The 21,367-nt window shown below is 40.8% G+C and overlaps 1 protein-coding gene across 1 annotated transcript in view; it reads left to right on the top strand.

The window, feature by feature from the left end:
- SNAP91 (synaptosome associated protein 91) overlaps positions 1–8,599 on the top strand; it is a 67,376-nt gene extending 58,777 nt beyond the window's left edge. The window contains exons 26-30 of the mRNA XM_081857581.1: positions 671–782; positions 2,127–2,207; positions 3,127–3,231; positions 6,516–6,618; positions 7,104–8,599. Of these exons, the coding sequence (XP_081713707.1) occupies positions 671–782; positions 2,127–2,207; positions 3,127–3,231; positions 6,516–6,608 (391 nt within the window). The 3' untranslated portion in view covers positions 6,609–6,618; positions 7,104–8,599. The remainder of the gene's footprint in view (positions 1–670; positions 783–2,126; positions 2,208–3,126; positions 3,232–6,515; positions 6,619–7,103) is intronic.
- Positions 8,600–21,367: the final 12,768 nt, after the last annotated feature.

Genomic DNA, 21,367 nt, shown 5'->3' with positions numbered 1-21,367 from the left:
ATCCATTCTTTGGAAAGATGACAAAAATAGAATGGCCCTGTCAGTAAAAACCTGGTCTCCTATGACAGAATGGACTGCTAGTACTTCTCTCCACAGTTTCATAAGTGAAAGCTTTATGAATTGCTGTATTTTCCATTGCATACTGAAGATTAAGGAACATTGTACAGGCATACCTCAGAGGTGTTGCGGGTTTGGTTCCAGACCACCACAATAAAGCTAATATTGTAATAAAGCGAGTCACACACACACACAAAATTGTTTCCCAGTGCAGGTAAAAGTTATGCTTGCATTACACTGTGGTCTATTAAGCCAGGCCCCCAAGGCTGCAGGAGGGGGGGGGGGAGGGAAACCTGACTCCAGCGCTATGCCAGCTGCACTCCCATGGCCAGAAATTGGCAGCGGTAGCAGGAGGCTTCCTTCCACTGGAAGTGGCAGGCTGCCTACAGCTGCACCCGTCTCCTTTTAAGGAGCAATATCTGCAATAAAATGCAAAGTGAAGCACAATAAAATGAGGTATACCTGTATTTCATTTTGTAATCTAAAAACCAGTAGTAGTGCAAATCTAAACATTGCTTTTGTTCCAGCCCAAAATATTGCACTATTTCCAGTTCTGTCCCTTAGCTGGCTGGTTGGTTGATTGATTAGCATTCAAAATCATTGTCTGTTTTAGGGGAGATCTTCAGTGGAACGCAGGAGAGAGGAAGTTGACAGGAGGAGCCAATTGGCAACCCAAAGTAGCACCTGCAACATGGTCAACTGGCGTTCCTCCAAGTGGCCCAATGGTATGTAGTGCTGTTGATACTTCTTATTTTTAGTGAAATGCATATGAATTGATCAGCCGTTTCAATAGACTCTGCCACAAGCAAGAGCTTTGTCACCCTAGAAAACCATTATTACGGGCTGGATTGTCTGAAGTCTGTTTACACTAACGTTAGAAAGTTTAGGAAATGTATATCCCATCCTACTATTGTTTAAATTATGTAGTTATCTTATCATTTGTTCCGGGAGCATAACACTTCCTTAGTGTTTGAATGAAAGCATGTTTTCAATTTATGCCTCCTGTACCTTTAGTATAAATGCTTTTGTTCACTATACCCAACCTTACTTCAGAGTATAATCCAGAGTGCTAACAAACCATGGGAAGCTAGAATATTTGTTGAAATCACTGTTGTTAATAGTGTTGTTGGTTGTTGTGAAACAATCCACCACCTTGGGACAGCAGTCTGAAATATAAAAGCTTTCAAATTAAACAAGAAAATATTCAGCCAATATTCTAAAACAGTAAAGAGACAGGGCCTGGCAAATCTCAATTTATTCTGTGGGGTAGGCACCACTCCATAGAAAGCTCTGCCTCTGGTTGCTGCCCACTGCCTGACTAGCCTCACAGGGCTGCATAATCTGAAACAGAGTGTCCAGTGATGATCTGGGGAAGAACATATGGGAGAAACCGTTTGTTGTGGTCCCCTGCCCCCAAGTCATTTAAGGCTATAAAGCACCTTGAATTGAGCCAGGAAATGAACTGGCAGCCAGTGCAGTAAAAACAAGATAAGCATGGTGTGATCAAAATGCCTAGCTACAGTATCCTAGTGCCACATTTTGCACCTCTTGTCATCACATGGCGACAGTATGGCCAGTTCAAGGCCCAGCATGTTTCAGAGTTCTAGATTGTGGCAGTTTAGTGGAAAGGGGTTGCACCCAAGGCGGGTACTGGGGCCAAAGTCACTGTGTTCGGATCTGGCTATGAGCCTGTCTGCTTGAGAAACAAGCGAATAACGTAGAGAAGTTGAATATTTTCAAAGGTAGCTCTGAATAAACCCAGAACTTTGTAACATTCGACAAACTAAATTGATGACTGTATGTTAGGTTTTTTTTATTGTATAACTAAATCCTTGAGACTTACGTGAAAGGCGAGTTAACAAGGAAGAGGAGGATAATTGCTGGATGACAGCTTTTAATACAATTAGTCTGTCCTGTGTTGATTTAACTTTGGCAGGATGTGGAAATGGCAGGATGGGCTTCTGTAACGAGTGTTGAACAGTGACTTAATGTTGGAAGTGAGTGTGTGCGTGCGTTCATATCTGTATAATCTGTAATCAGTGTCTGGTGTTTGTTATTCTGGTTTCTAGACAGGATCTGGAGCTCCAGCAGGTGCTGCCCCTCCTACATCAGGTGCCCCCCCTGCACAGCCTGCACCAGGATTTGGGATGGTGAGTGACATTTAATAATAGAGATTACATTTGATCAGTCATTTTCTTAAAAAACAAAACAAAAAAACAATGACAGGAAGGATTACCACCACCTGCCACTTAACCTTTGCTTCCTTTTTAAGTTGCTTATGGCCAAGACTTGTATATTTTGCCCTTTTTTTAAAAAAAAAAGTCAGCATTCAGCAGGAGGAAAAACAGAAGTCAGCCCACATTACCGTTTTTGTAACCTTGCTTAACTTGGATATTTTGCATGCTTCTGGAAGGAGCAAGAAAACTATGCAGACTCTGAAGCTCTGCCCCAGGAATCTTTCCTCGGTCCTCAGACATTTGTCACACACTGAAGTTTATCATTTGAACCTTGAAGAGCAGGAACACGTTCCCTTTAAAAAAGGATACATCTGATGCCCATTGATGCACCGAACACCAATTTCTATGCTTGTCACTGCACAATACACAGTGCATTGCATAAGGAGTTTGCTGGGGTTTGCTAACAGATTGCAAAGGGTGTTGGTCTTCATCTGGTTGGTTAGGACTCAGTAATGGATTACAGCCTGATCTAAGGTGGCAGCACTACCACCATACAGATAGATAGATAGTAGTAGTAGTAGAAGAAGAAGAAGAAGAAGAAGAAGAGGAAGAAGAAGAAAATAAGTCCCACAATGCATGCTTGGGTTAAAGGTGAGTCCCAGGTCTGAAAAAGTTGACAACTACTGGCAGTAGGGCATACAACCTACCTGAAGTGTGCATTGAGATTTGATTTTTGTATAGTGGAAATCTGGCACACTCATTGGACTGTGCATACCTGAAAGGATGGAGGCTAGCAGTACCTGTCTTGCCAAGATGTTGTCAGTCAGCTAAGACTCAAGCTTGCCTTGTTTGTACTGCGGGCATCATTCATTGTTCTCTTAATACTTCCCAGCAACCTCCTGGATCAGGTGTCCCAATGATGCCACAGCAGCCAGTTATGTACGGACAGCCTATGATGAGGCCGCCATTTGGAGCAGCTGCAGCAGCTGGTGCACAAGTAAGGGCTAACAATTTCTCTCTAGAAGGTCTTTTTTTTATTTTTTGAGCAGCTTAGCTTTTATGTCTCCTCTTTTGACCTGTGACCCTCTCCTGTATTTTCAGCAATTTACCTTTTAAACTCCTTTGAGTGTTTTAAACATTTAAATTATTACTTTGCTTTTTATATCGGTCCTGGAGGTTTTGCTAAATATGATTAGAAAGGACCAATTGGTTAAAGGTATACAAGTCGGAGCTAAACAGTACAAATTGAAAGCATTTGCTGATGATTTGGTATTGACATTACAGGAGCCAGAATCTAGTACTAAAAGAGTATTGGAATTGATTCAAGAATTTGGTCAGGTTGCGGGATTTAAGTTGAATAAGCTGAAAACTAAGGTTTTAGAGAAAAATTTAACAGTGATTGAGAGAGAGAGGTTTCAGAAGGAGACAGGATTAACATTGGTTAAGAAAGTGAAATACCTAGGGGTTAACATGACTGCTAAGAATGTGAACTTATTTAAAGATAATTATGAAAAATGTTGGACGGAAGTGAAAAAGGATTTAGAAATATGGTCAAATTTGAAGTTATCATTGCTAGGCTGAATTGCTGCGATAAAGATGAATGTATTGCCAAGGATGTGGTTTTTGTTACAAACACTGCAAATTTTGGACAAAATGGATTGTTTCAAGAAGTGGCAGAGAGATATTTCTAGATTTGTCTGGCAGGGCAAGAAGCCTCGAATAAAATTTAAGATACTAACTGATGCTCAAGAAAGAGGAGGATTTGCCCTGCCAGACCTTAAGCTTTATTATGAATCAGCTGCATTTTGTTGGCTGAAAGAATGGCTGTTTCTTGAAAACACGGACATTTTGGACTTAGAAGGTTTTAATAATGTCTTTGGATGGCATGCATACTTGTGGTATGATAAGGTCAAAGCACATAAAGCGTTTAAAAACCATATTGTCAGAAAAGCACTGTTTAATGTCTGGATAAGATATAAGGATTTGCTTGAAAACAAAACTCCAAGGTGGTTGTCACCAATGGAAGCAAAGGCTCAGAAAGAGCTCAATATGGAGGCCAATTGGCCGAAACATTGGGAAATTTTGGAACAAGAAGGAGACAGATTAAAACTGCAGAGTTTTGAAAAAACTAAAAAACAAAGTGCGAGATTGGCTTCATTATTACCAAATAATGGAGGCTTACAATTTGGATAAGAAAATTGGCTTTCAGGTGGAAAAATCAAAATTGGAAATAGAACTGTTAGACCCTAAAACTAAGAATTTGTCAAGAATGTATAACTTGCTGTTGAAATGGAATACTCAGGATGAAACAGTGAAATCTGCTATGATTAAATGGGCACAAGATGTTGGACATAACATTATGATGGCTGACTGGGAACAGTTATGGACCACAGGTATGAAGTTTACGGCATGTAATGCCTTAAGAGAAAATATAATGAAAATGATCTACAGGTGGTACATGACGCCAGTCAAGCTTGCAAAAATTTATCATTTGCCGATAATAAATGTTGGAAGTGTAAAGAGATTGAAGGTACATTCTTTCACCTTTGGTGGACATGCCCAAGGATTAAGACTTTCTGGGAGATGATTTATAATGAAATGAAAAAGGTATTTAAATATACCTTTCAGAAGAAACCAGAGGCCTTTCTCCTGGGAATGGTCAGCCAATTGGTGTCAAAGAAGGATAGAACTTTCTTTATGTATGCCACAACAGCAGCAAGAATACTTATTGCAAAGTACTGGAAGACACAAGATTTACCCACCCGGGAAGAATGGCAGATGAAAGTGATGGACTATATGGAACTGGCGGAAATGACTGGCAGAATCCGAGACCAAGGAGAAGAGTTGGTGGAAGAAGATTGGAAGAAATTTAAAGTTTATCTACAGAAACATTGTAAAATTAAGGAATGCTAGAAGGATGTTGGAATGAAGTAATGTGGTTTTAGCAGAAATGATATAAAGGATTAAGTAAAAATGGATTGTTAATTGGTGAAAGAACAAAACGTTAAATTATAGTATATTAAGATAAATCATTAGGATAGAAATAAAGATGGAAAGGATTTGCTGAAATATCTAATTGAATTAGAATACAAAAGAAGGAGGTGTGAGGAGGTTAAGGAAATAAGCAAAGGAAAGAAAGTTATGTAAAGGATTGATTTTTTTTTAATTATCTGCATCTTTTTTTCTCTTTTTTTCCCTTTGTTTTTTTCTGTTTAAATATGTTCTTTATTTTTTCTTTTTGTAACCTTTAAAATCTCAATAAAAATCTATTGGGGGAAAAAAACACCATTTAAATTATTACAGTCGTACCTTGGAAGTCGAATGGAATCCGTTCCGGAAGTCCGTTCAACTTCCAAAACATTCAGAAACCAAAGCTCGGCTTCTTGATTGGCTGCAGGAAGCTCCTGCAGCCAATGGGAAGCCTTGTCGGACGTTTGGCTTCCAAAAAAAGTTCAAAAACTGGAACACTCACTTCCAAGTTTTGATCGTTCGGGAGCCGGAACATTCGACTCCCAAGACTCCCCACGGTACGACTGTATTACAATATATTTTGGCTTCCATGCAGAGCAGTTGCATTTCTGCAGTAATACAAAAGCTTGCATGCCACTTTCCTTTAGCAGAAGAAAATGGGTTTATCGCATCCATTTTCTTTTGTGATTGTAGTTGCTATCCTCAATACAAGTTAGGTAAATAAATCATCAAGTAAAAATATATATAAATAGTAAAATGCATTAGTTTGTACTCAACATCATCAAACTGGAGAAGATAAAGTTCCTTTCTAAACAAAACAGTGTTCTGGGTCAGGGAGCTCCATGAAGCAGGTGCCATGTTGGAAAAGGCCCTGCCATCCTCCTAGATTATACTTCTATTTCAAGGGAGCACTAAAGCAGGATCTCTGTTCCAACGGCTGGATTAAATGTAAACTACTGAAAACTTCTTCTGTTGGATATAAACCACTATCTCCTCATTTGTCTTCAAACTTACCTGCCAGTACTGACTGCAGGCAGCACAACTTAAGTGCAGAAGTATACCCGCTACAGTGTGTTCCATCCCTATATATGCTTAACTTAAAATGTGTCTAAAGTAAGTTACATCTGTGGGACAGGTGTAACATTGGAATGGTTTTCATCTTCAATCTATTGCATCTTAATTTTGTTCGTAGGTGAATCCTAATATTTATCTTACCGTTGTCCTTATACTCTACTCTTCTCTTCTCTTCTCTCTCTTTTTTGTTTGTGTGTTTGTTTCATGCTCTTCTTGACTGATGGGAAACCCGTTAAGCTCTCTCCAAGTCCTACACCTGCCACTCAGAGTCCCAAAAAACCACCATCAAAGGACCCATTAGCGGATCTTAACATCAAGGATTTCTTATGAACTGTTTAAGGTATAGGATTGCCGGACCTATTTACTTACTTGAACTTTCTTTTCTGGCATTTGCTTAGGTGACTGAAGTCAAATAACTAATTTTTCTTAAGTTTGGAAGGTTTTAGCAGTGGGCTTCCAAATATTACTGGTTTCTTGTGCATCGGCAACATTTGGTGTCCCCATGCCTCTCGCCTTCCTTCCCAAGTCATTGTTTATGTTAGATCTTACAATGATTTATGTGGAAATTATTCAGTTTGGCTGTGTATTTTTTTGATGTTTTATTTATTGTTTATGACTACTTTTGTTATGTTGTAAATGTATTTTTTTCATGTTGTAAGCCGCCTTGACCATGGTTTGAACTATGGAAAGGCGGCATACAAATAAAAATTATGTTTGTATCTTGGTAATGCCAGATCATGAAACTAATTCAAATGCTTGTTGCTTAGTTTTTCTCTTTTGCTCTCTCTCTCTCTCTCTTTCTCCCCCCCCCCCCAACTTCCACAGCTGTAGTTTTCTGTCAGGATAACTGAAGATGCAAGCTTGGAATCTACAAACAAGACTTTTGTTGCTCGGAGTTGTCCAAGTGAGCCACCACTACCAAACCCAGTGCTTACAGATTTCTCTCCTACTTCCAAAACGTGTAGCACAGCTGTGAAAGTGAACATTAGGAATGTGTACTATCTTAGTTGTTATCCCTCTTCTCTCTCTCTCTCTTTCTCAGTTTGTGTACTTGGGTTATTATTTATGTGTTTTACAACTTTAAACAATGGATGTATGTTTCTGATGCCTTCTTAGTGCTTTTCTGAACCTATCCAATAGGGGCAGACTATGCAGCTGTTGTGTGGTGAGCCATTTGGAGCGATGTGTCTGTGTTTCTGGAGGTCTCCGTGTAAATAACTTTGGCAAACCTTCTAAATTTTCCCTTTTGAAGTCCAGTTTCTCTTGTATATCTGTTATACAAAATAATAGTGTGATGATACCAAGGTAGTAAGAAAAAAACACTCTCAATCCTACAAACTCTTTTTGTGTGGAAAACGCCCCCCGCCCCCCCCCCAATGCAGGATTCTGAATTTGTTGTGGAATATGTTTTATTTTTGTGGCACTGTACATGTTAAAGATAATTTTAAAAAGTAATATAAAAGAGAGCTCCCATTTAATACATCTTCTTTCAAGTTGATTTGCAAAGAATTTTTTTCAAAAAAAATATTGAACATACCTTATCAAATTTATTTTAAAATATTTAAGGGACTTTTGTTTCCCATTTTAAAACCAGCTTATTTATCAGCTCTTATTTTAAATGCACTGAAAATATGTAAAGGGCAAGTTCCTTGCCATGTTGCTAAGAGTGGGGGGGGGGGGAATCCTAGCTGGGCAGACATTTTAAGGATTGTCAGGTTAATTAGGTCACTCAGTGTATCTGTTGGCAAATCATGAATAATTTTTATTTTATTTTTTATTTAGCTTTTATGTACATCAGTTAGTTTGGTGCTTTTCTGTATGAGCCTTGGACTAGTAGTGTTTTTTCCATTCCCATACACCGCTGTGTATCTTCCGTACTGTCTGTGATTAGAGGTTGCACTAAACTGGAAAACTGCACCCTTTACTGTAAACAGAGAAAAAAATTGTGTTCCTTTAAACGTTTTAGTTTGTTCTCTCATACTGTTTGTGCTGATGGCTTGGCTTAAGATTTTTGACTCCTTAATAAGGTCACTGTTGATCAGTGTTACAAGTGGCTTGGCAGCTCTTTGTAAAAGCATATTAGGTTGGAAAGATGTTCACCTAAGTCTTTCAAATTAACTAATCAATATATGGTACCATTTTTAAAAAGTGGTTGTATCTGAACTTATTGTGGGGATAACATACACTGTAATGGCAGAGAGTTAGAGAGAGAGAATTTCAAAGTGGGTTTTCTTTGTATTTTGATTTGAGAAAAACCCAGTGCATGTGTACCCTCTGAGATGCAATAAAACACCTTGATCAAAGTAAATTAAAACACAAAAGTTGTGTCCTTTGATTGTTGCTCTGACTTCGCCATTTGCTGCTTCTCGTAGGGACACAATAGCTGATGACTACAGTTTGACATGTTTGTTCAGAGCAGGAGAGGTCTTGCTCTTTGAGTCTGCTGGCATTTTAAATCTGACAGCTGCTAGAGAATTCTCCAGCCTACTAAAGCAATTGTGACTGGCAGTACAACCATATGCCTTTTTTGCTCAGAAGTCAGTCTTGCTGTATTCAATGAGGCTTACTCCCAGGAAAGTGAACCAGAAGAAGGTAAGAAGGTGAGGAAAAGGGAGGTATATGAGCAATAGTGAGAGAGAGTGCGATCTATGGATGCATGGGGTGTGTTTTGAGAGTGAGAAGGAGCAACTATGGATTTGAGGGGCTGGGTCTGACCCAAATCCACTCTAGCTCGTGGATCACAAGGTTCTGTCACAAAAAAGTCCCATAAGCCCCCACCATCACCCCCCAAAAAACCCCGCACCTTGGTCTATAATAGTATCAGAGAATACAGTGGTACCTCGGGTTAAGCACTTACCGTATTTTTCGCTCTATAAGACGCACCAGACCACAAGACGCACCTAGTTTTTGGAGGAGGAAAACAAGGGAAAAAATATTCTGAATCTCAGAAGCCAGAACAGCAAGAGAAGCTGCACAACAGCCAGAAGCTGCACAGTGAAAGCAGCAATCCCTCTTGCTGTTCTGGCTTCTGGGATAGCTGCGCAGCTTGCATTCGCTCCATAAGACGCACACACATTTCCCCTTACTTTTTAGGAGGGAAAAAGTGAGTCTTACAGAGCAAAAAGTACGGTAATTCATTCCAGGGATCCGTTCTTAAACTGAAACTGTTCTTAACCTGAAGCACCACTTTAGCTAATGGAGCCTTCCACTGCTGTCGCGCCGCCGAAGCACGATTTCTGTTCTCATCCTGAAGCAAAGTTCTTAACCTGAGGTACTATTTGTCAAACAATAGGATCAATACGGACCGTCGTGAATGACCTGTGAATGCAGCTTCAAAAACTAGCACTGGATATGAAGTAAGTGGTAATGTGAACCCATAGTGACCAGAATTATATATACATAGCTATTGTTCAGTCATACAATATATTATAGAGACATTATGAGATCGATTGTTTTTGATGCCTTGCCAATAGCAGCTGCATATTGAGTCAACACTTCCATTGCACTCTCCACCACAACCCCAAGATACCTTTCCTGATTAGTCTCACTGCTAGCTCAGACCTCCCCCCTTCCTCTTCTCTGTGTATAAAATCGAGGTGGGGGTTAGCCCCATGTGCATCACTGCTCATCTCTTAAAGTATGAACACATCAAAAGATGTAGTCCCAATACAGATCCTTGGATGAACCCCAATTCTATCTTCTGCTTTGAGAAGTTTGCATTTATTCCTACTCCCTGCTTCCTGTTATTTAACTAGTGAGCAATCCATAAGAGGACTTCTATATTTATCCTATGACTTTTAAATTCACTCAGGAATCTTTAGTGAAGGACTTTAAAGTCCAGGTAAAGAGTGTCCACCGGTTCGATCTTATCCATATGCTTGTTGACACTCCTAAAGGTTAGTGAGATGGGTCGGGACTTTCCAGAAGAACATGTTGCTACTGCTTGATAGTTTTATCTTAGCACTTTTCACCGAAGCTTTCCTTAAACAATGTTTTTCATCAGAACAGGCCTGTAATTGCCTGGATCCCTTTTTGAAAATCGGCTGCTTTCCAGTCCTCTGGTGCAGAGGAGAATGTAGCATCAGAAGCTGCCATTCTGTTCAATTGAATGATCCAGTAACGCGCATCTCAGGCAGAATTTAATTTCTAGGTAAGTAGCTAAGGCAGCAACTCATTTTCAAGTGGGAAATTTTCTATAGGGTATAGATTATTTCACACATTCAAGTGAGAGATTATGTGACTGTAGTAACTATTGGTCACCATAGTGTTGCAGATATTTCTGCGTAAAGCTAAGCCATGCACAGAAATGGGAGAGTCAGTGAGCAGGGAGATTCCCAGGCCTGTGCTTAAGAACCCCAGAGTCCAGGCTGTACCGTAAGAGGAGTTATTGGAGAAGAGGTAGGTTCGGCTATCCCCAGGATGAGTCTGAAAATTGTATTTTCAGGCTGGTGATTTGGGGACAATTTTGGGCCTTGAAGACTTCGTTTAATGCTCAAAATTAAACAGGTCTGTTCAGGAACAAATCTCCTTAATTTTGGTGGGCCTTGGTTTCTAAGTACAGACATCTATGATTGACACCTTAATCACGATTTTTCTAAATAATTCTGCACTGCTGGGCTATGTAAAAATCAAAGGGAAAAGTTATTTGTGTACGTGTTAGGTGAAGGATACTGTGGAGTTCTTGGACATTTAATCCCCTTGGTCAAGTCTGGACATGTTTAGGTTGCATTATTGGGAATTACTGCAAAGTGTTGAGAGCGGACCTTCTTAGCATACTTCTATTTTAATCTTGAGATAGGTTTTCAAGATACAGCTGGAGTGGTGTTTCTAAAAGTCTGGCTCCCAATGTGCTCCTGGTTCAGTCATGTAATGAGGGGCTCCCCCCTTTTCCTGGGCTTTTCGCCCAGTCAACAGAAAACCATTGCTGTTGTGATGCCGCTTTAAAAGACTGGCTCGCTCCCTCTTGTCTTTTCCTTCCCTGTATGGTACTCTGTTTAAATTGGGTGCTTATGCATATATTGACATTAAAAATGAAACATAAAATATAAACTTGCTGGCTGATCTGTTCTTGCGTTTTCTGCTGCAGAGGACTTGAAAGTGGGGTTAGTTTAAGTGGACAAGTGGTCCTGTTTCAAAATGTTTGAGAAGCAGTGAGCTCAGAACAGGCTTTTGGATCTAAGGCTGCCCTCTGCTGGGCATATAATAAAAATACTTAACACAGTTAAGGTGTGAATCTCCAGGTTCCTGGTTCAATATTAATCCTGATTTGCTTGCACAAAGCTAATGGTTAGAAAAAGGGGTGTGTCAACACAAGGTCCTTAGGCTGCTCTTTCCATGTGTGTGTTTGTGTGTCTTTGTGTACATGAGCACTTTCCATTTATGCCTCCCAAATCTTTTTTGATGGTTTCCTATTCACATTAGTGGCTGCTGTTTGAGGGGATATATTTCTGTGGTGTGGTATGGTGTGTAGTCACCTCCCCTAAATTAGTATTTCCTCCACCCACAAACATGTTCACCAGTGTGCATGACCTTTTTTAAAAAAAGCTACCCCAAAACATGTTTTTTTCTGCAATTCAAAGTTTTCACTCTATCAGATTTTCAAAGAATCATAGAATTTCAGGGTTGGAATGGTCCCCAAGTGCCATCCAGTCCAATCCCCTGCAATGCATGAACTGCAGCCAAAGAATCCCAGACCTCTGCTCAAATCCTTCCACCACTCTCCAGGAGAGTGCCCCCATCATCAAGCAGCTCTCACTGAAATAATCTTCCCATGTTCATCCAGAATCTCCGCACCCCCCCGGACCTAGTTTCGCCCCTGCCATAAACTATAATACCACAAAACAGAACTAAAAGAACCGTAAATAATAATTTTTCAATGTGTGCGTATTGCTCCAAGTCAGGAAACCTGAACTGAGCAGGGGGAAAGTGGGGGCTAACACTTCAGTGAGGAGGATGTTATGTGGACACTATGGAAAAAAGAGAGAGACAAGCAACTTCAAATCCACATTAAACTCTAGTGTGGATGAGCCCTAAGTCTGGTTTTTCTTGAGTACAGTAATACCTCGGGTTACGAACTTAATTCGTTCTGGAGGTCCGTTCGTAAACTGAGACTGTTCTTAACCTGAGGTACCACTTTAGCTAATGGGGCCTCCTGCTGCCGCCACGCCACCAGCGAGCGATTTCTGTTTTCATCCTGAGGTAAACTTCTTAACCTGAGGTACTACTTCTGGGTTAGAGGAGTCTGTAACCCAAAGTGTTTGTAACCTGAGGTACCACTGTATTCATTCTGATGTGTTTATGGAGTAGTTATAGTAAGTATACATTTTTATTTGCATGTGGGGTGTTTACATATCTTCTTGTTCATTATTTATTCACCCATCACATATTAATGTAAGTAATTCATCCTGTCACTTTCTTAATTTCAAAAGGCTGTGGTATTTTGTTTGAAAGCGGATTTGTCTCTCTCCAGGGCAACAGAGCATTTCCCCCACTTTAATTGCGCAAACCTACATTTCCAGCATACGTTTGAATCCCTGCCACAAAATAGTGACAGCCTCGAGGCAATCTGTATGTTGCTTCTGTTTTACCAATGATTTTCTTCACAATACTAGAGTTACAAGAAATTCTGGAGCCAGCAGGTGGCAGTCTGGAACTTGCCTTAAAACTGAAGTTGCATATAGACAGAGCCTAATAACTCAACTCTACATGTAAATGTGAATACAGTGGTACCTCTGACTGTGAACGAGATCTGTTCCGGAGCCCCGTTCGCATCCTGAAGCGAACACAACCCGCGTCTGCACAGGTCACAATGCACTGCATCTGCGCATGTGCTTGAGGTCATTTTGAGCGTCTGTGCATGCACAAGCAGCGGAACCCGGAAGTAATGTGCTCCGTTACTTCCAGGTCGCCACAGAGCGCAACCCGAAAATGCTTAACCTGAAACTACTTCAACCCGAGGTATGACTGTATGTTTGCAGACTTCGTTTTAGTTGTTGTGTGCTAAAATCAAACCTCAGTTCTACCCATGCTTGGATGACTGGTGGAAATCTGGTTATCTTGCAAAGATACGTAAAACTAAAACTGGAATCAAGATGTTACTTTGTGGTATTCTGCAAGAGAAATCCCAAGAACTTTATGACAAGCAAGAGTACTAAGTCTAGCAAAGCAATAGGGAGGTATCACCATCTTTCTCCTTACCCTATGAAGACCTAGCTCAGCCTTCCCTCATCTGGTGCCCTTCAGATGTTTGGGATTTCATCTTCCATCAGCCCAAGACAGTATGGCCAATTGTCAGGGATAACGGAAATTGTGGTCCGAAAATATCTGAAGGGCACCAGGTTGGATGATCTAGATGATCCATGAGCCACATTTCATTGTCTTGATCCAGCTAGGGGCTGTGTGCAGAAGTATATTTCTATACATGCATCAAAAAGAAGAGGGTCCTTTTCAGTTGTGCTCCACCCTGTGAAAAGCTCTCCCAAGTGAGGCCTGCCTGGTGCCAACACTAACAACTTACTTTCTTCTTCACTGGGGTATTTGCTGGTATTTCAAAAGGATTTGAAGCTGATTGTAAGTTGCCTAGAGATTGCCCTGTGTTAGATGACAAACAGATTTAAATCACCATCCTAATACAGTGGTACCTGGGGTTACATATGCTTCAGGTTACATACGCTTCAGGTTACAGACTCTGCTAACCCAGAAATAGTGCTTCAGGTTAAGAACTTTTGCTTCAGGATGAGAACAGAAATTGTGCTCTGGCGGCGCGGCGGCAGCAGGAAGCCCCATTAGCTAAAGTGGTGCTTCAGGTTAAGAACAGTTTCAGGTTAAGTTCGGACCTCTGGAACGAATTAAGTACTTAACCTGAGGTACCACTGTAATCAATTAATAGGTGATCATCAGCTAATGAAATTGAGTCTTGCTCAATAATTTCAAAATCACTTAAGGACTTCCATTTGCTCAATGGGCTTTTCATTTCACCCTCTCTTCCGCACACATTACCTGAAATTGGCTTCATCATAAAGAGGAAGCAGGGAAACCAGAGCTCACTGTTCCTGCCTTCTTTGGAGCACTGATAAGGGTGGCCCTTGGGTGTTGTAGTTTTTTCAGAGCAGTAGCTCTGAAAAGCTGCTTAGGTGGAGAGATTGGTATTCCTGTTACTGAAGGCTGGTTTATAAATTGCTTGAAGGAATATGTTTGGTCCCTCATCATCCTTTCTCCTATTCCTCAAGTGCTACCACGATTTATCTTAGGTGGGCCATATGCATACAATCCCAACAAGAACGTATTTTATTGGGTTATAACTCTGAGGTCACATCCACACCACATGTTTAAATTGCAGTTAATTCACATGACTTCCCTCCCCAAGAATTCTGGGAATTGCAGTTTATAGCTCACAGAGCTACAACAGCAGCATGCTTAGCAAACTACCGTTCCCATGATTCTTTGGGGGAAGTCATGTACTTTAAATGTATGGTATGGATATGATCTGAATCTGAAACCAGCACAATTTCACCCAAGGTTTTTGGCCTGAAGTAAAAGGCAGGATTCTGTGAACCTGACATGCAAAAACCAGATTTACTGTGATGCTATTTCAATATGCAGGCATCTAAGACGCAGCCTTTATAGCAGATTGGATTTTTCACAAAGCAGTTGGTTTAAGTGTTGTGGCAAGAGTCCATATAACTTAGCTGTTTGTATATATCTCAGGATCTTTTGGACCTCATGTGCCTTTTGCTCATAAGTTAATATTATGGTTTACTTTTATCCTACCCTGTAATTTTAGTATGGTTTTCAATTTTTAAAAAAGTTTTTTTTTTTTTTGGACTTTGCCAACAGCTAAAAGATGGATTAGGTTTGTTTTGAGGTATTTTTAAAAGCTGTTAAAGAACACATGAAATTCGCCAACATATTACTTACAAGCTTATAATTGTCAATTCTTTTTTTGGGAAGGGGCGTGTTTGCTGCAATGTGAGGACATCAAATATAGTCCTTGCTGTCTCGTGTACTGTTCACATTCAAAGACAATTTGGTAGGCAGGGAAAAGTAGCTCAGTTTCTTTATATTGCCAGTGATATTTGATGTCAAAATGAGAATTTACATATGCATAAATCTGTTTTTCTTTAATTGTTTTACCTCACATTGCACAAAGTTATGTTTTTGCAATGTTTGAACATGTGTCTGGATTGGAATAGTTTCCTTCCCTCTTTACCCTTTGACTGTTGTTTTTAACATATTCTGTGTTTTAGTGGTGGCACATTGTTGCTGCTGTTATAATGTTATTTGCGTAGCTAACAGCACCTAATAAAAAAATCACACCATTTGCTCCCAGAGCAAGCAGGAGAGGTTCTTGGAAAACAACCTATCCTTTCCTCTTCTGTAGAACGAGAACCAATGTTGTGCCCTCCAGACATTGTTGGACTACAAGTCCCATCAGTCACTGCCAGTAAGGTCAATGGTCAGGGGTAAAGGTATTCCAGCCACATCTGGAGGGCACCACTTTAGCTTCTCCTGAACTATACAAAGAAGGGTAAAAACCAGAGGATTCAAAATACATAGGCCAACAATATAGGTAGAAGCCATGTCATATGCAAGTTCTAACAAAATAAACTAAACAATGTGAGAAGTTGCCATGTGGATATTTCTGTATGTATGTATGTCAAAAGTGTGCTACAGGGTAGTTTACAATAGAAAGACGATGTAATGACTCAATCATGCTTTGACGGTAGCATAAAAACCAGCCCTAACTCCTATTAAAATGAGCATGGCAAGCTGTATTGATTAAAATCATGTAGGCATCTGAAAGTGTGTTTGATGGTTCAGAGGGCTTTGAGACATGCTTACATTTATAATTACTCCCAAATGAAACTAAGCAATATTGGTCACTATTTTGAAGTTTGAAAATATTAGGAATGCCATGTTCAGAGTGTCAGACATTCTTTATGTAATCCTTGTCCCTAAGTGATAGTAAGTGGTCTGAAGGTGTGGACATGTGTAGTGCTTTGTGTTGTCATGGTCAGATCACCATCGTGAAATTTGGAATGGTTGTGGGAATTCGCTCAGCAAAGATAACACGCTCATTTGAATGGTGTGCATCCGGCGACTAATGGATTGCTCTGGGGCAGGGCTGGTCTACCTATGAGGCAAGGTGAAGCAAACAGCCTCAGGCTACAGGATCCTCAGGGGCAGCAGATCCCATCTTTATTCCTCACCTTGTTCCTGATGTCAGTTTTCACTCACCTCTTCTCCCCTGGTGGTGCCAAAATGTCTTGGATCGGCACTGCTCTGGGGATTTTCCAGCAGAGAAAGCAGTAATCCTGTCAAAGCCCAGGTCTCACTGTAGGACATTGAGATGAGATGGGAAGTTGACATAATTGCTTCTGAACATCTTCTCCAGCACTGTGTAGTCTTATCGTCTCCCTGGTATTCTGGGAGGCTGTGGGTTATGAAACTTACAGATATCCGACGACTGCAGCAGAAATTTACCCTTTAGGCGAGTGCCAACCATACTATCTATTTTTAAGAAATAAATAGGGGGTGGTAAATAGCATTGTTTATGAACAAAGCTTAAATTACTGAGGCATATTCCTTGAAAGTACTTTCTGAATCTATATAGGGTTCAGATCATAGGAAAAGGATTGCGCTGCTATAAAACTATCAACAGATCCTTGCTTTCTGAATTATGCATGTGTTCTTCAGTTGTATCACTTAACATATTCTTTTTGAAATTACATTGTCTCTCAGGATGTCCATGGATGGTTCCAGACTCTAGCAGAAAAGTTAGCCTCCAAATATAGCCCCAAAAGCAGACTCCAAAATGAATTTGGCCCTGGGTTCTGCAGATGTCGCCTTGCCAGCTTGCAGCTGCTAAGAAGAGCTGTCCACTGTGGTCTTGACACAAGCAAAGTACATGGCTGCACCCAGCTGTTAGAAAGCCATGTCATTTTCAGTCCAAAGCAGCCTATAACTGATGTGGTTAGAGGGGCAGACGCAGGGCCCACTTAGACTTAGCCACTTGTCACGTGCCTACAATGTTGTCTCCACCTTGTATGTTAAAATTAAAGGCTGGCTTTTCCACTTTGGGGTGAGTACTTCAATCTGCTGCCATCTGAGTTGCTTTCACTGACTTGGTACAGATGTAATGCTTTCCGAGATTACCGAACCATGGTTTGGTGACAGGGAGAGCCTTGTGGGCTTGCAAGTTCCATCCTTTCTTCCCTTTTGTGCAAAAAAATGATGCTTTAACAAGACTGGGATTTATTTGACTGGACTAACCAGAGAATGAAACTAGGGAACAGTCACCATAACCATACAATCAGAGGTGGATTTAGGGGGCATGTGACGGTTCCCTCAGTGGCGTGCAGTCATTTCACCTCTGCACATACAACCCTGAGATTCTTTCGTATGAGACCTTCAGGGCAGGGTAGCCAACTAAATCTCAGTATTGCACAATGGGTGAAAGAAATATGTTAAAATTTAAGAGATTTGTGGGATCTGTAAGCTGCTCAGAGCCAGTCCATATCTTTGCCATGCTTCACATACAGAAGGCATAGCTGGAAGTGAAGCAAAGTTGCTTGGCACTGGGGGTGAGATAGCTCCAGGACATGTCCCTACCTGAAGGTTGCAGCAAGAGGAGCAATAAACAATTGGGAAGTGGCCTGGTTACTGCATCCATCTGGGAAGTGACTTCCTGTCTGCACTTGTTTAGGCTTCAGAACGTGGACACTGAAAGGGTCTAAATTGCACAAGGAGCCTACACAATTACAAAAAGCTCCCCACTGCAGAAGTTGTGCCACCAATCTGTGGAGGGTTAAGGGAACAGCAATAAGGGAAGAAGGAAGGTAGAGCTAGCATGCTTGTCTTCACTCTTCACCTTTGCACAAGGCATTTAGGATATCCAAGCAGGGCTTCGGAGACCTCTTGTTGATACAGACTACCCTACCTGTCTCTGTTGCACCCAACCTCAACTGTACAGGAGGCAGGCCTGACAATGTGGCTTCCCATTGAGAACCAAGCCTCTGTTGGTAGAAACAAATGGTTTCTCATGAGTTCTCCTTCCAGTTTATGAAGGAGCTGCTTATGCCTGCAAAAGGTGGCTCCAACATAATAAATGGTGTGTTCTGAAATGCAACTATTGTCGTATTGGAGGTTCTCTTCCTTTCTGCTGTATGTTTTTAGTAACAGTTTAGTAACAGCACAATGGGCCTAGCAGTGTAAAGGTTTGAAGTCTGAGGCATTTTATTGGTATATAGAAATGAAGGGTAGCCATTTAATGCCTGTTCTGGAACCTGTTTAGTTTCTTTTATTATTTATGCCAAAGTTTCTTTCTTTTTTTAATCACTCCTCTCCTCAGAAACCAGATCCAGATGTGGAGTAGGCTTCGGTGAGTAATCTAGAGCTGCCTTTGGCAAGCGTGTTCTGTACAGAAGTTTTCACAAGATTTATGTAAATCTAGAAAAAATAAACTAGCCAGTTTAAAGCCACCCCTTTTAAGCATTTATGAGGTCAGAGTAGACTCTCTGTGTACTGCTATTTCCCCATACAAAATGCTTAATCAATGCCCTTATAGTTCCATTAAATCTCTAGTTTTTTGCTGCCAAAAGCAGCAAGCTCGAAGGGATCAGGCGAGGTAAAGGCTAGTTAGTGTCAGAGGGCTGCCATTCTTTTCACTCTGTATTTAACAGCTGCATGACAGGCAGAAATCCAGCATCTGAACTTCCTCCCGCCAATGCATAATTGGATCAAAACTATTTCCTATAAACACACACACAAACTTTCTCACACACACACACACACACACACACACGCACCAAACTTTCAGTGCAAAATTAAAAATGTACAATAAAAATGTGCCTAAAATGGACACAAAATCCTGGCAAAATAGATTCTTATTTGAATCTACAGTATTTAAACATGCATTTTTATATTTACAGTACATGTTTGGATTAATATAATTCCTTGCCAGTTAATTCAAGGGAATTAAGACAGTCTTAATGTTCTGGTTAAGGCTCTAGACCATAATAATGAAATTTGTCTATGGATAAATGCATATCTACCAGTAAGAGAATGGCACCTTCAGACTGTGCGGTCTGTGTCCATACCCCATTCCACCACTACACAAAAAAGAATATATTTCAAGCCTAAAGCATCAGTCTCATCTACGGTAAACTAATGCAGTTGCCTTCAGTAACACTGTGTAAACCTGTATACAGTACAGTATTTTTAACTCTTGACAAAGAAGAAAGATAAGAAAAGGGAAAGGCTTCTTTTCATTGATGAGTTGTTTTGTTTCTCTCAAATTAGACCTAATATTAATGAGCTTACCTGACAAAAACAAGCTCACACCTGTCACTGAGTTTGTAAATATACGTAGAGGCTCATTTATAATTATATTTTGGGAACAATTCATGTTCTTATGTGGCTGCATTGTTTTATACTTTCTGGGTGCCCCATTATAAAGCAGTTGTGTTCTTTGTTATAAATCCAGCACTGCTACGAGTTGTTTCTTTTTTGTTTCCCAGGGCACAAGCATATTTTTTATTCTGAAAGTGTGGCCCAGAGAGAAAGGTTTGAGAATCACAGCTCTATGATTTCTTCCTGAAATGGCTGCAGCCAACCAGAAAAAGGGAGAAAAAGGCAAAACTGATTTGTTGAGATCTCTCCTGCTCCCTGATTTGTCTGATCTCTCTCCCCTTCCCCTTTCCCTTCTCTCCCTGCGTAGTTTCTGCCTGGAAATGGCTGCTGCCAACCAATGTAGTTACAAACAAGTAAGGAGGTATGGAAGTGGGAAAACTTGAGTTGTTTGGATATCTGAATCTGTGGCGTCTATAGTGAGATTTGGGCATAATGGGAAGGCAGACAGTGGGACCTGTGTGTGAATTTTACATTGGTGTAATAGGCTAATTTATGCACCACCACCTCAAATCTCCATCCTTCAAGCAAGCAAGATACGCTATCAGAGATCTCCCACTCAGGCAAAAACACTCAAGCAGGACAGGTGAGGGAGTATGGCATAGAGCATGGGTAGGCAAACTAAGGCCCGGGGGCTGGATCTGGCCCAATTGCCTTCTAAATCTGGCCCGCAGACGGTCCGGGAATCAGCGTGTTTTTACATGAGTAGAATGTGTCCTTTTATTTAAAATGCATCTCTGGGTTATTTGTGGGGCAAAGGAATTCATTCATTCCCTCTCCCCCCCCCCCCAAAAAAATATAGTCCGGCCCCCCACAAAGTCTGAGGGAGAGTGGAGCAGTCCCCTGCTGAAAAAGTTTGCTGACCCCTGGCCTAGAGAGAGTCCTGAGGGCCAGACAAAGGGATCTGAAGGGCCGCTCCTGAGTAATCCATGATGGTGAAACGAGTTGGCAGAATTGTGTTGACCTAGTTGGAAGCTCACATTTTCCCTTCTGCACTTTATCTGCACTTTATCCAGCATTTGTAGGAAACTTGTATGGGAAATAGAACTTTATCTTAGTGCAGGATACAGATAATGCTTCCACGTCGCCACATATTATCATGCAGCATCGGTGATTTCAGCCTGTCTGCATGTTGAAAGCTTGCGTCACTTGGCCTTTAATCCTGATATACACAGTTGGCTGTGCTGCAGCAAGTTATTATCGTTGAATATTTAAAATGGAAAGTTTGTCTTTTGCATTAGATTATGCAGGAAATAAGTCTTTAAATTAAGCAGTGATAAAAGTGGGAGACCGATTTGTACTTTCAAATAGATGTCTGAATATAGGGTAGACAGAGGCCCAGGACGAAAACATGGCTCCATAGTCAGTAATGCATCAATTCCTAATAACCTCAGCGGCAATTTGCTTTTGGCACAGAACTAATTATTAAAAGCATTGAGTTGCTAATCAGAAATGTTATGTAGGCTTTCAGTGTGTTTTTTCTGGATTTTTACTGGGATAGAAGGATAGCTTCCACTAGATCAAACTATTTATCCACTTTGGCTCATTATTATCTAACTGGCAACAACTCTCCAGGGGCTCAGGTCTTCCATATCCCTGGCTCAGTGGTGGCTGGTCCATTAGGGAAACTACAAAGTGAAATGGCTAGCAATTTTTTAACCCCCACACTGCCCCAAATGTCA

This window comes from Podarcis erhardii (genome assembly GCF_964252035.2).
Source record: "Podarcis erhardii genome assembly, chromosome: 3".
NCBI classification, from domain to species: Eukaryota; Metazoa; Chordata; class Lepidosauria; order Squamata; family Lacertidae; genus Podarcis; species Podarcis erhardii.
Note: the sequence above shows the minus strand (reverse complement) of the source record. Positions and strands in the feature narration are given on the sequence as shown.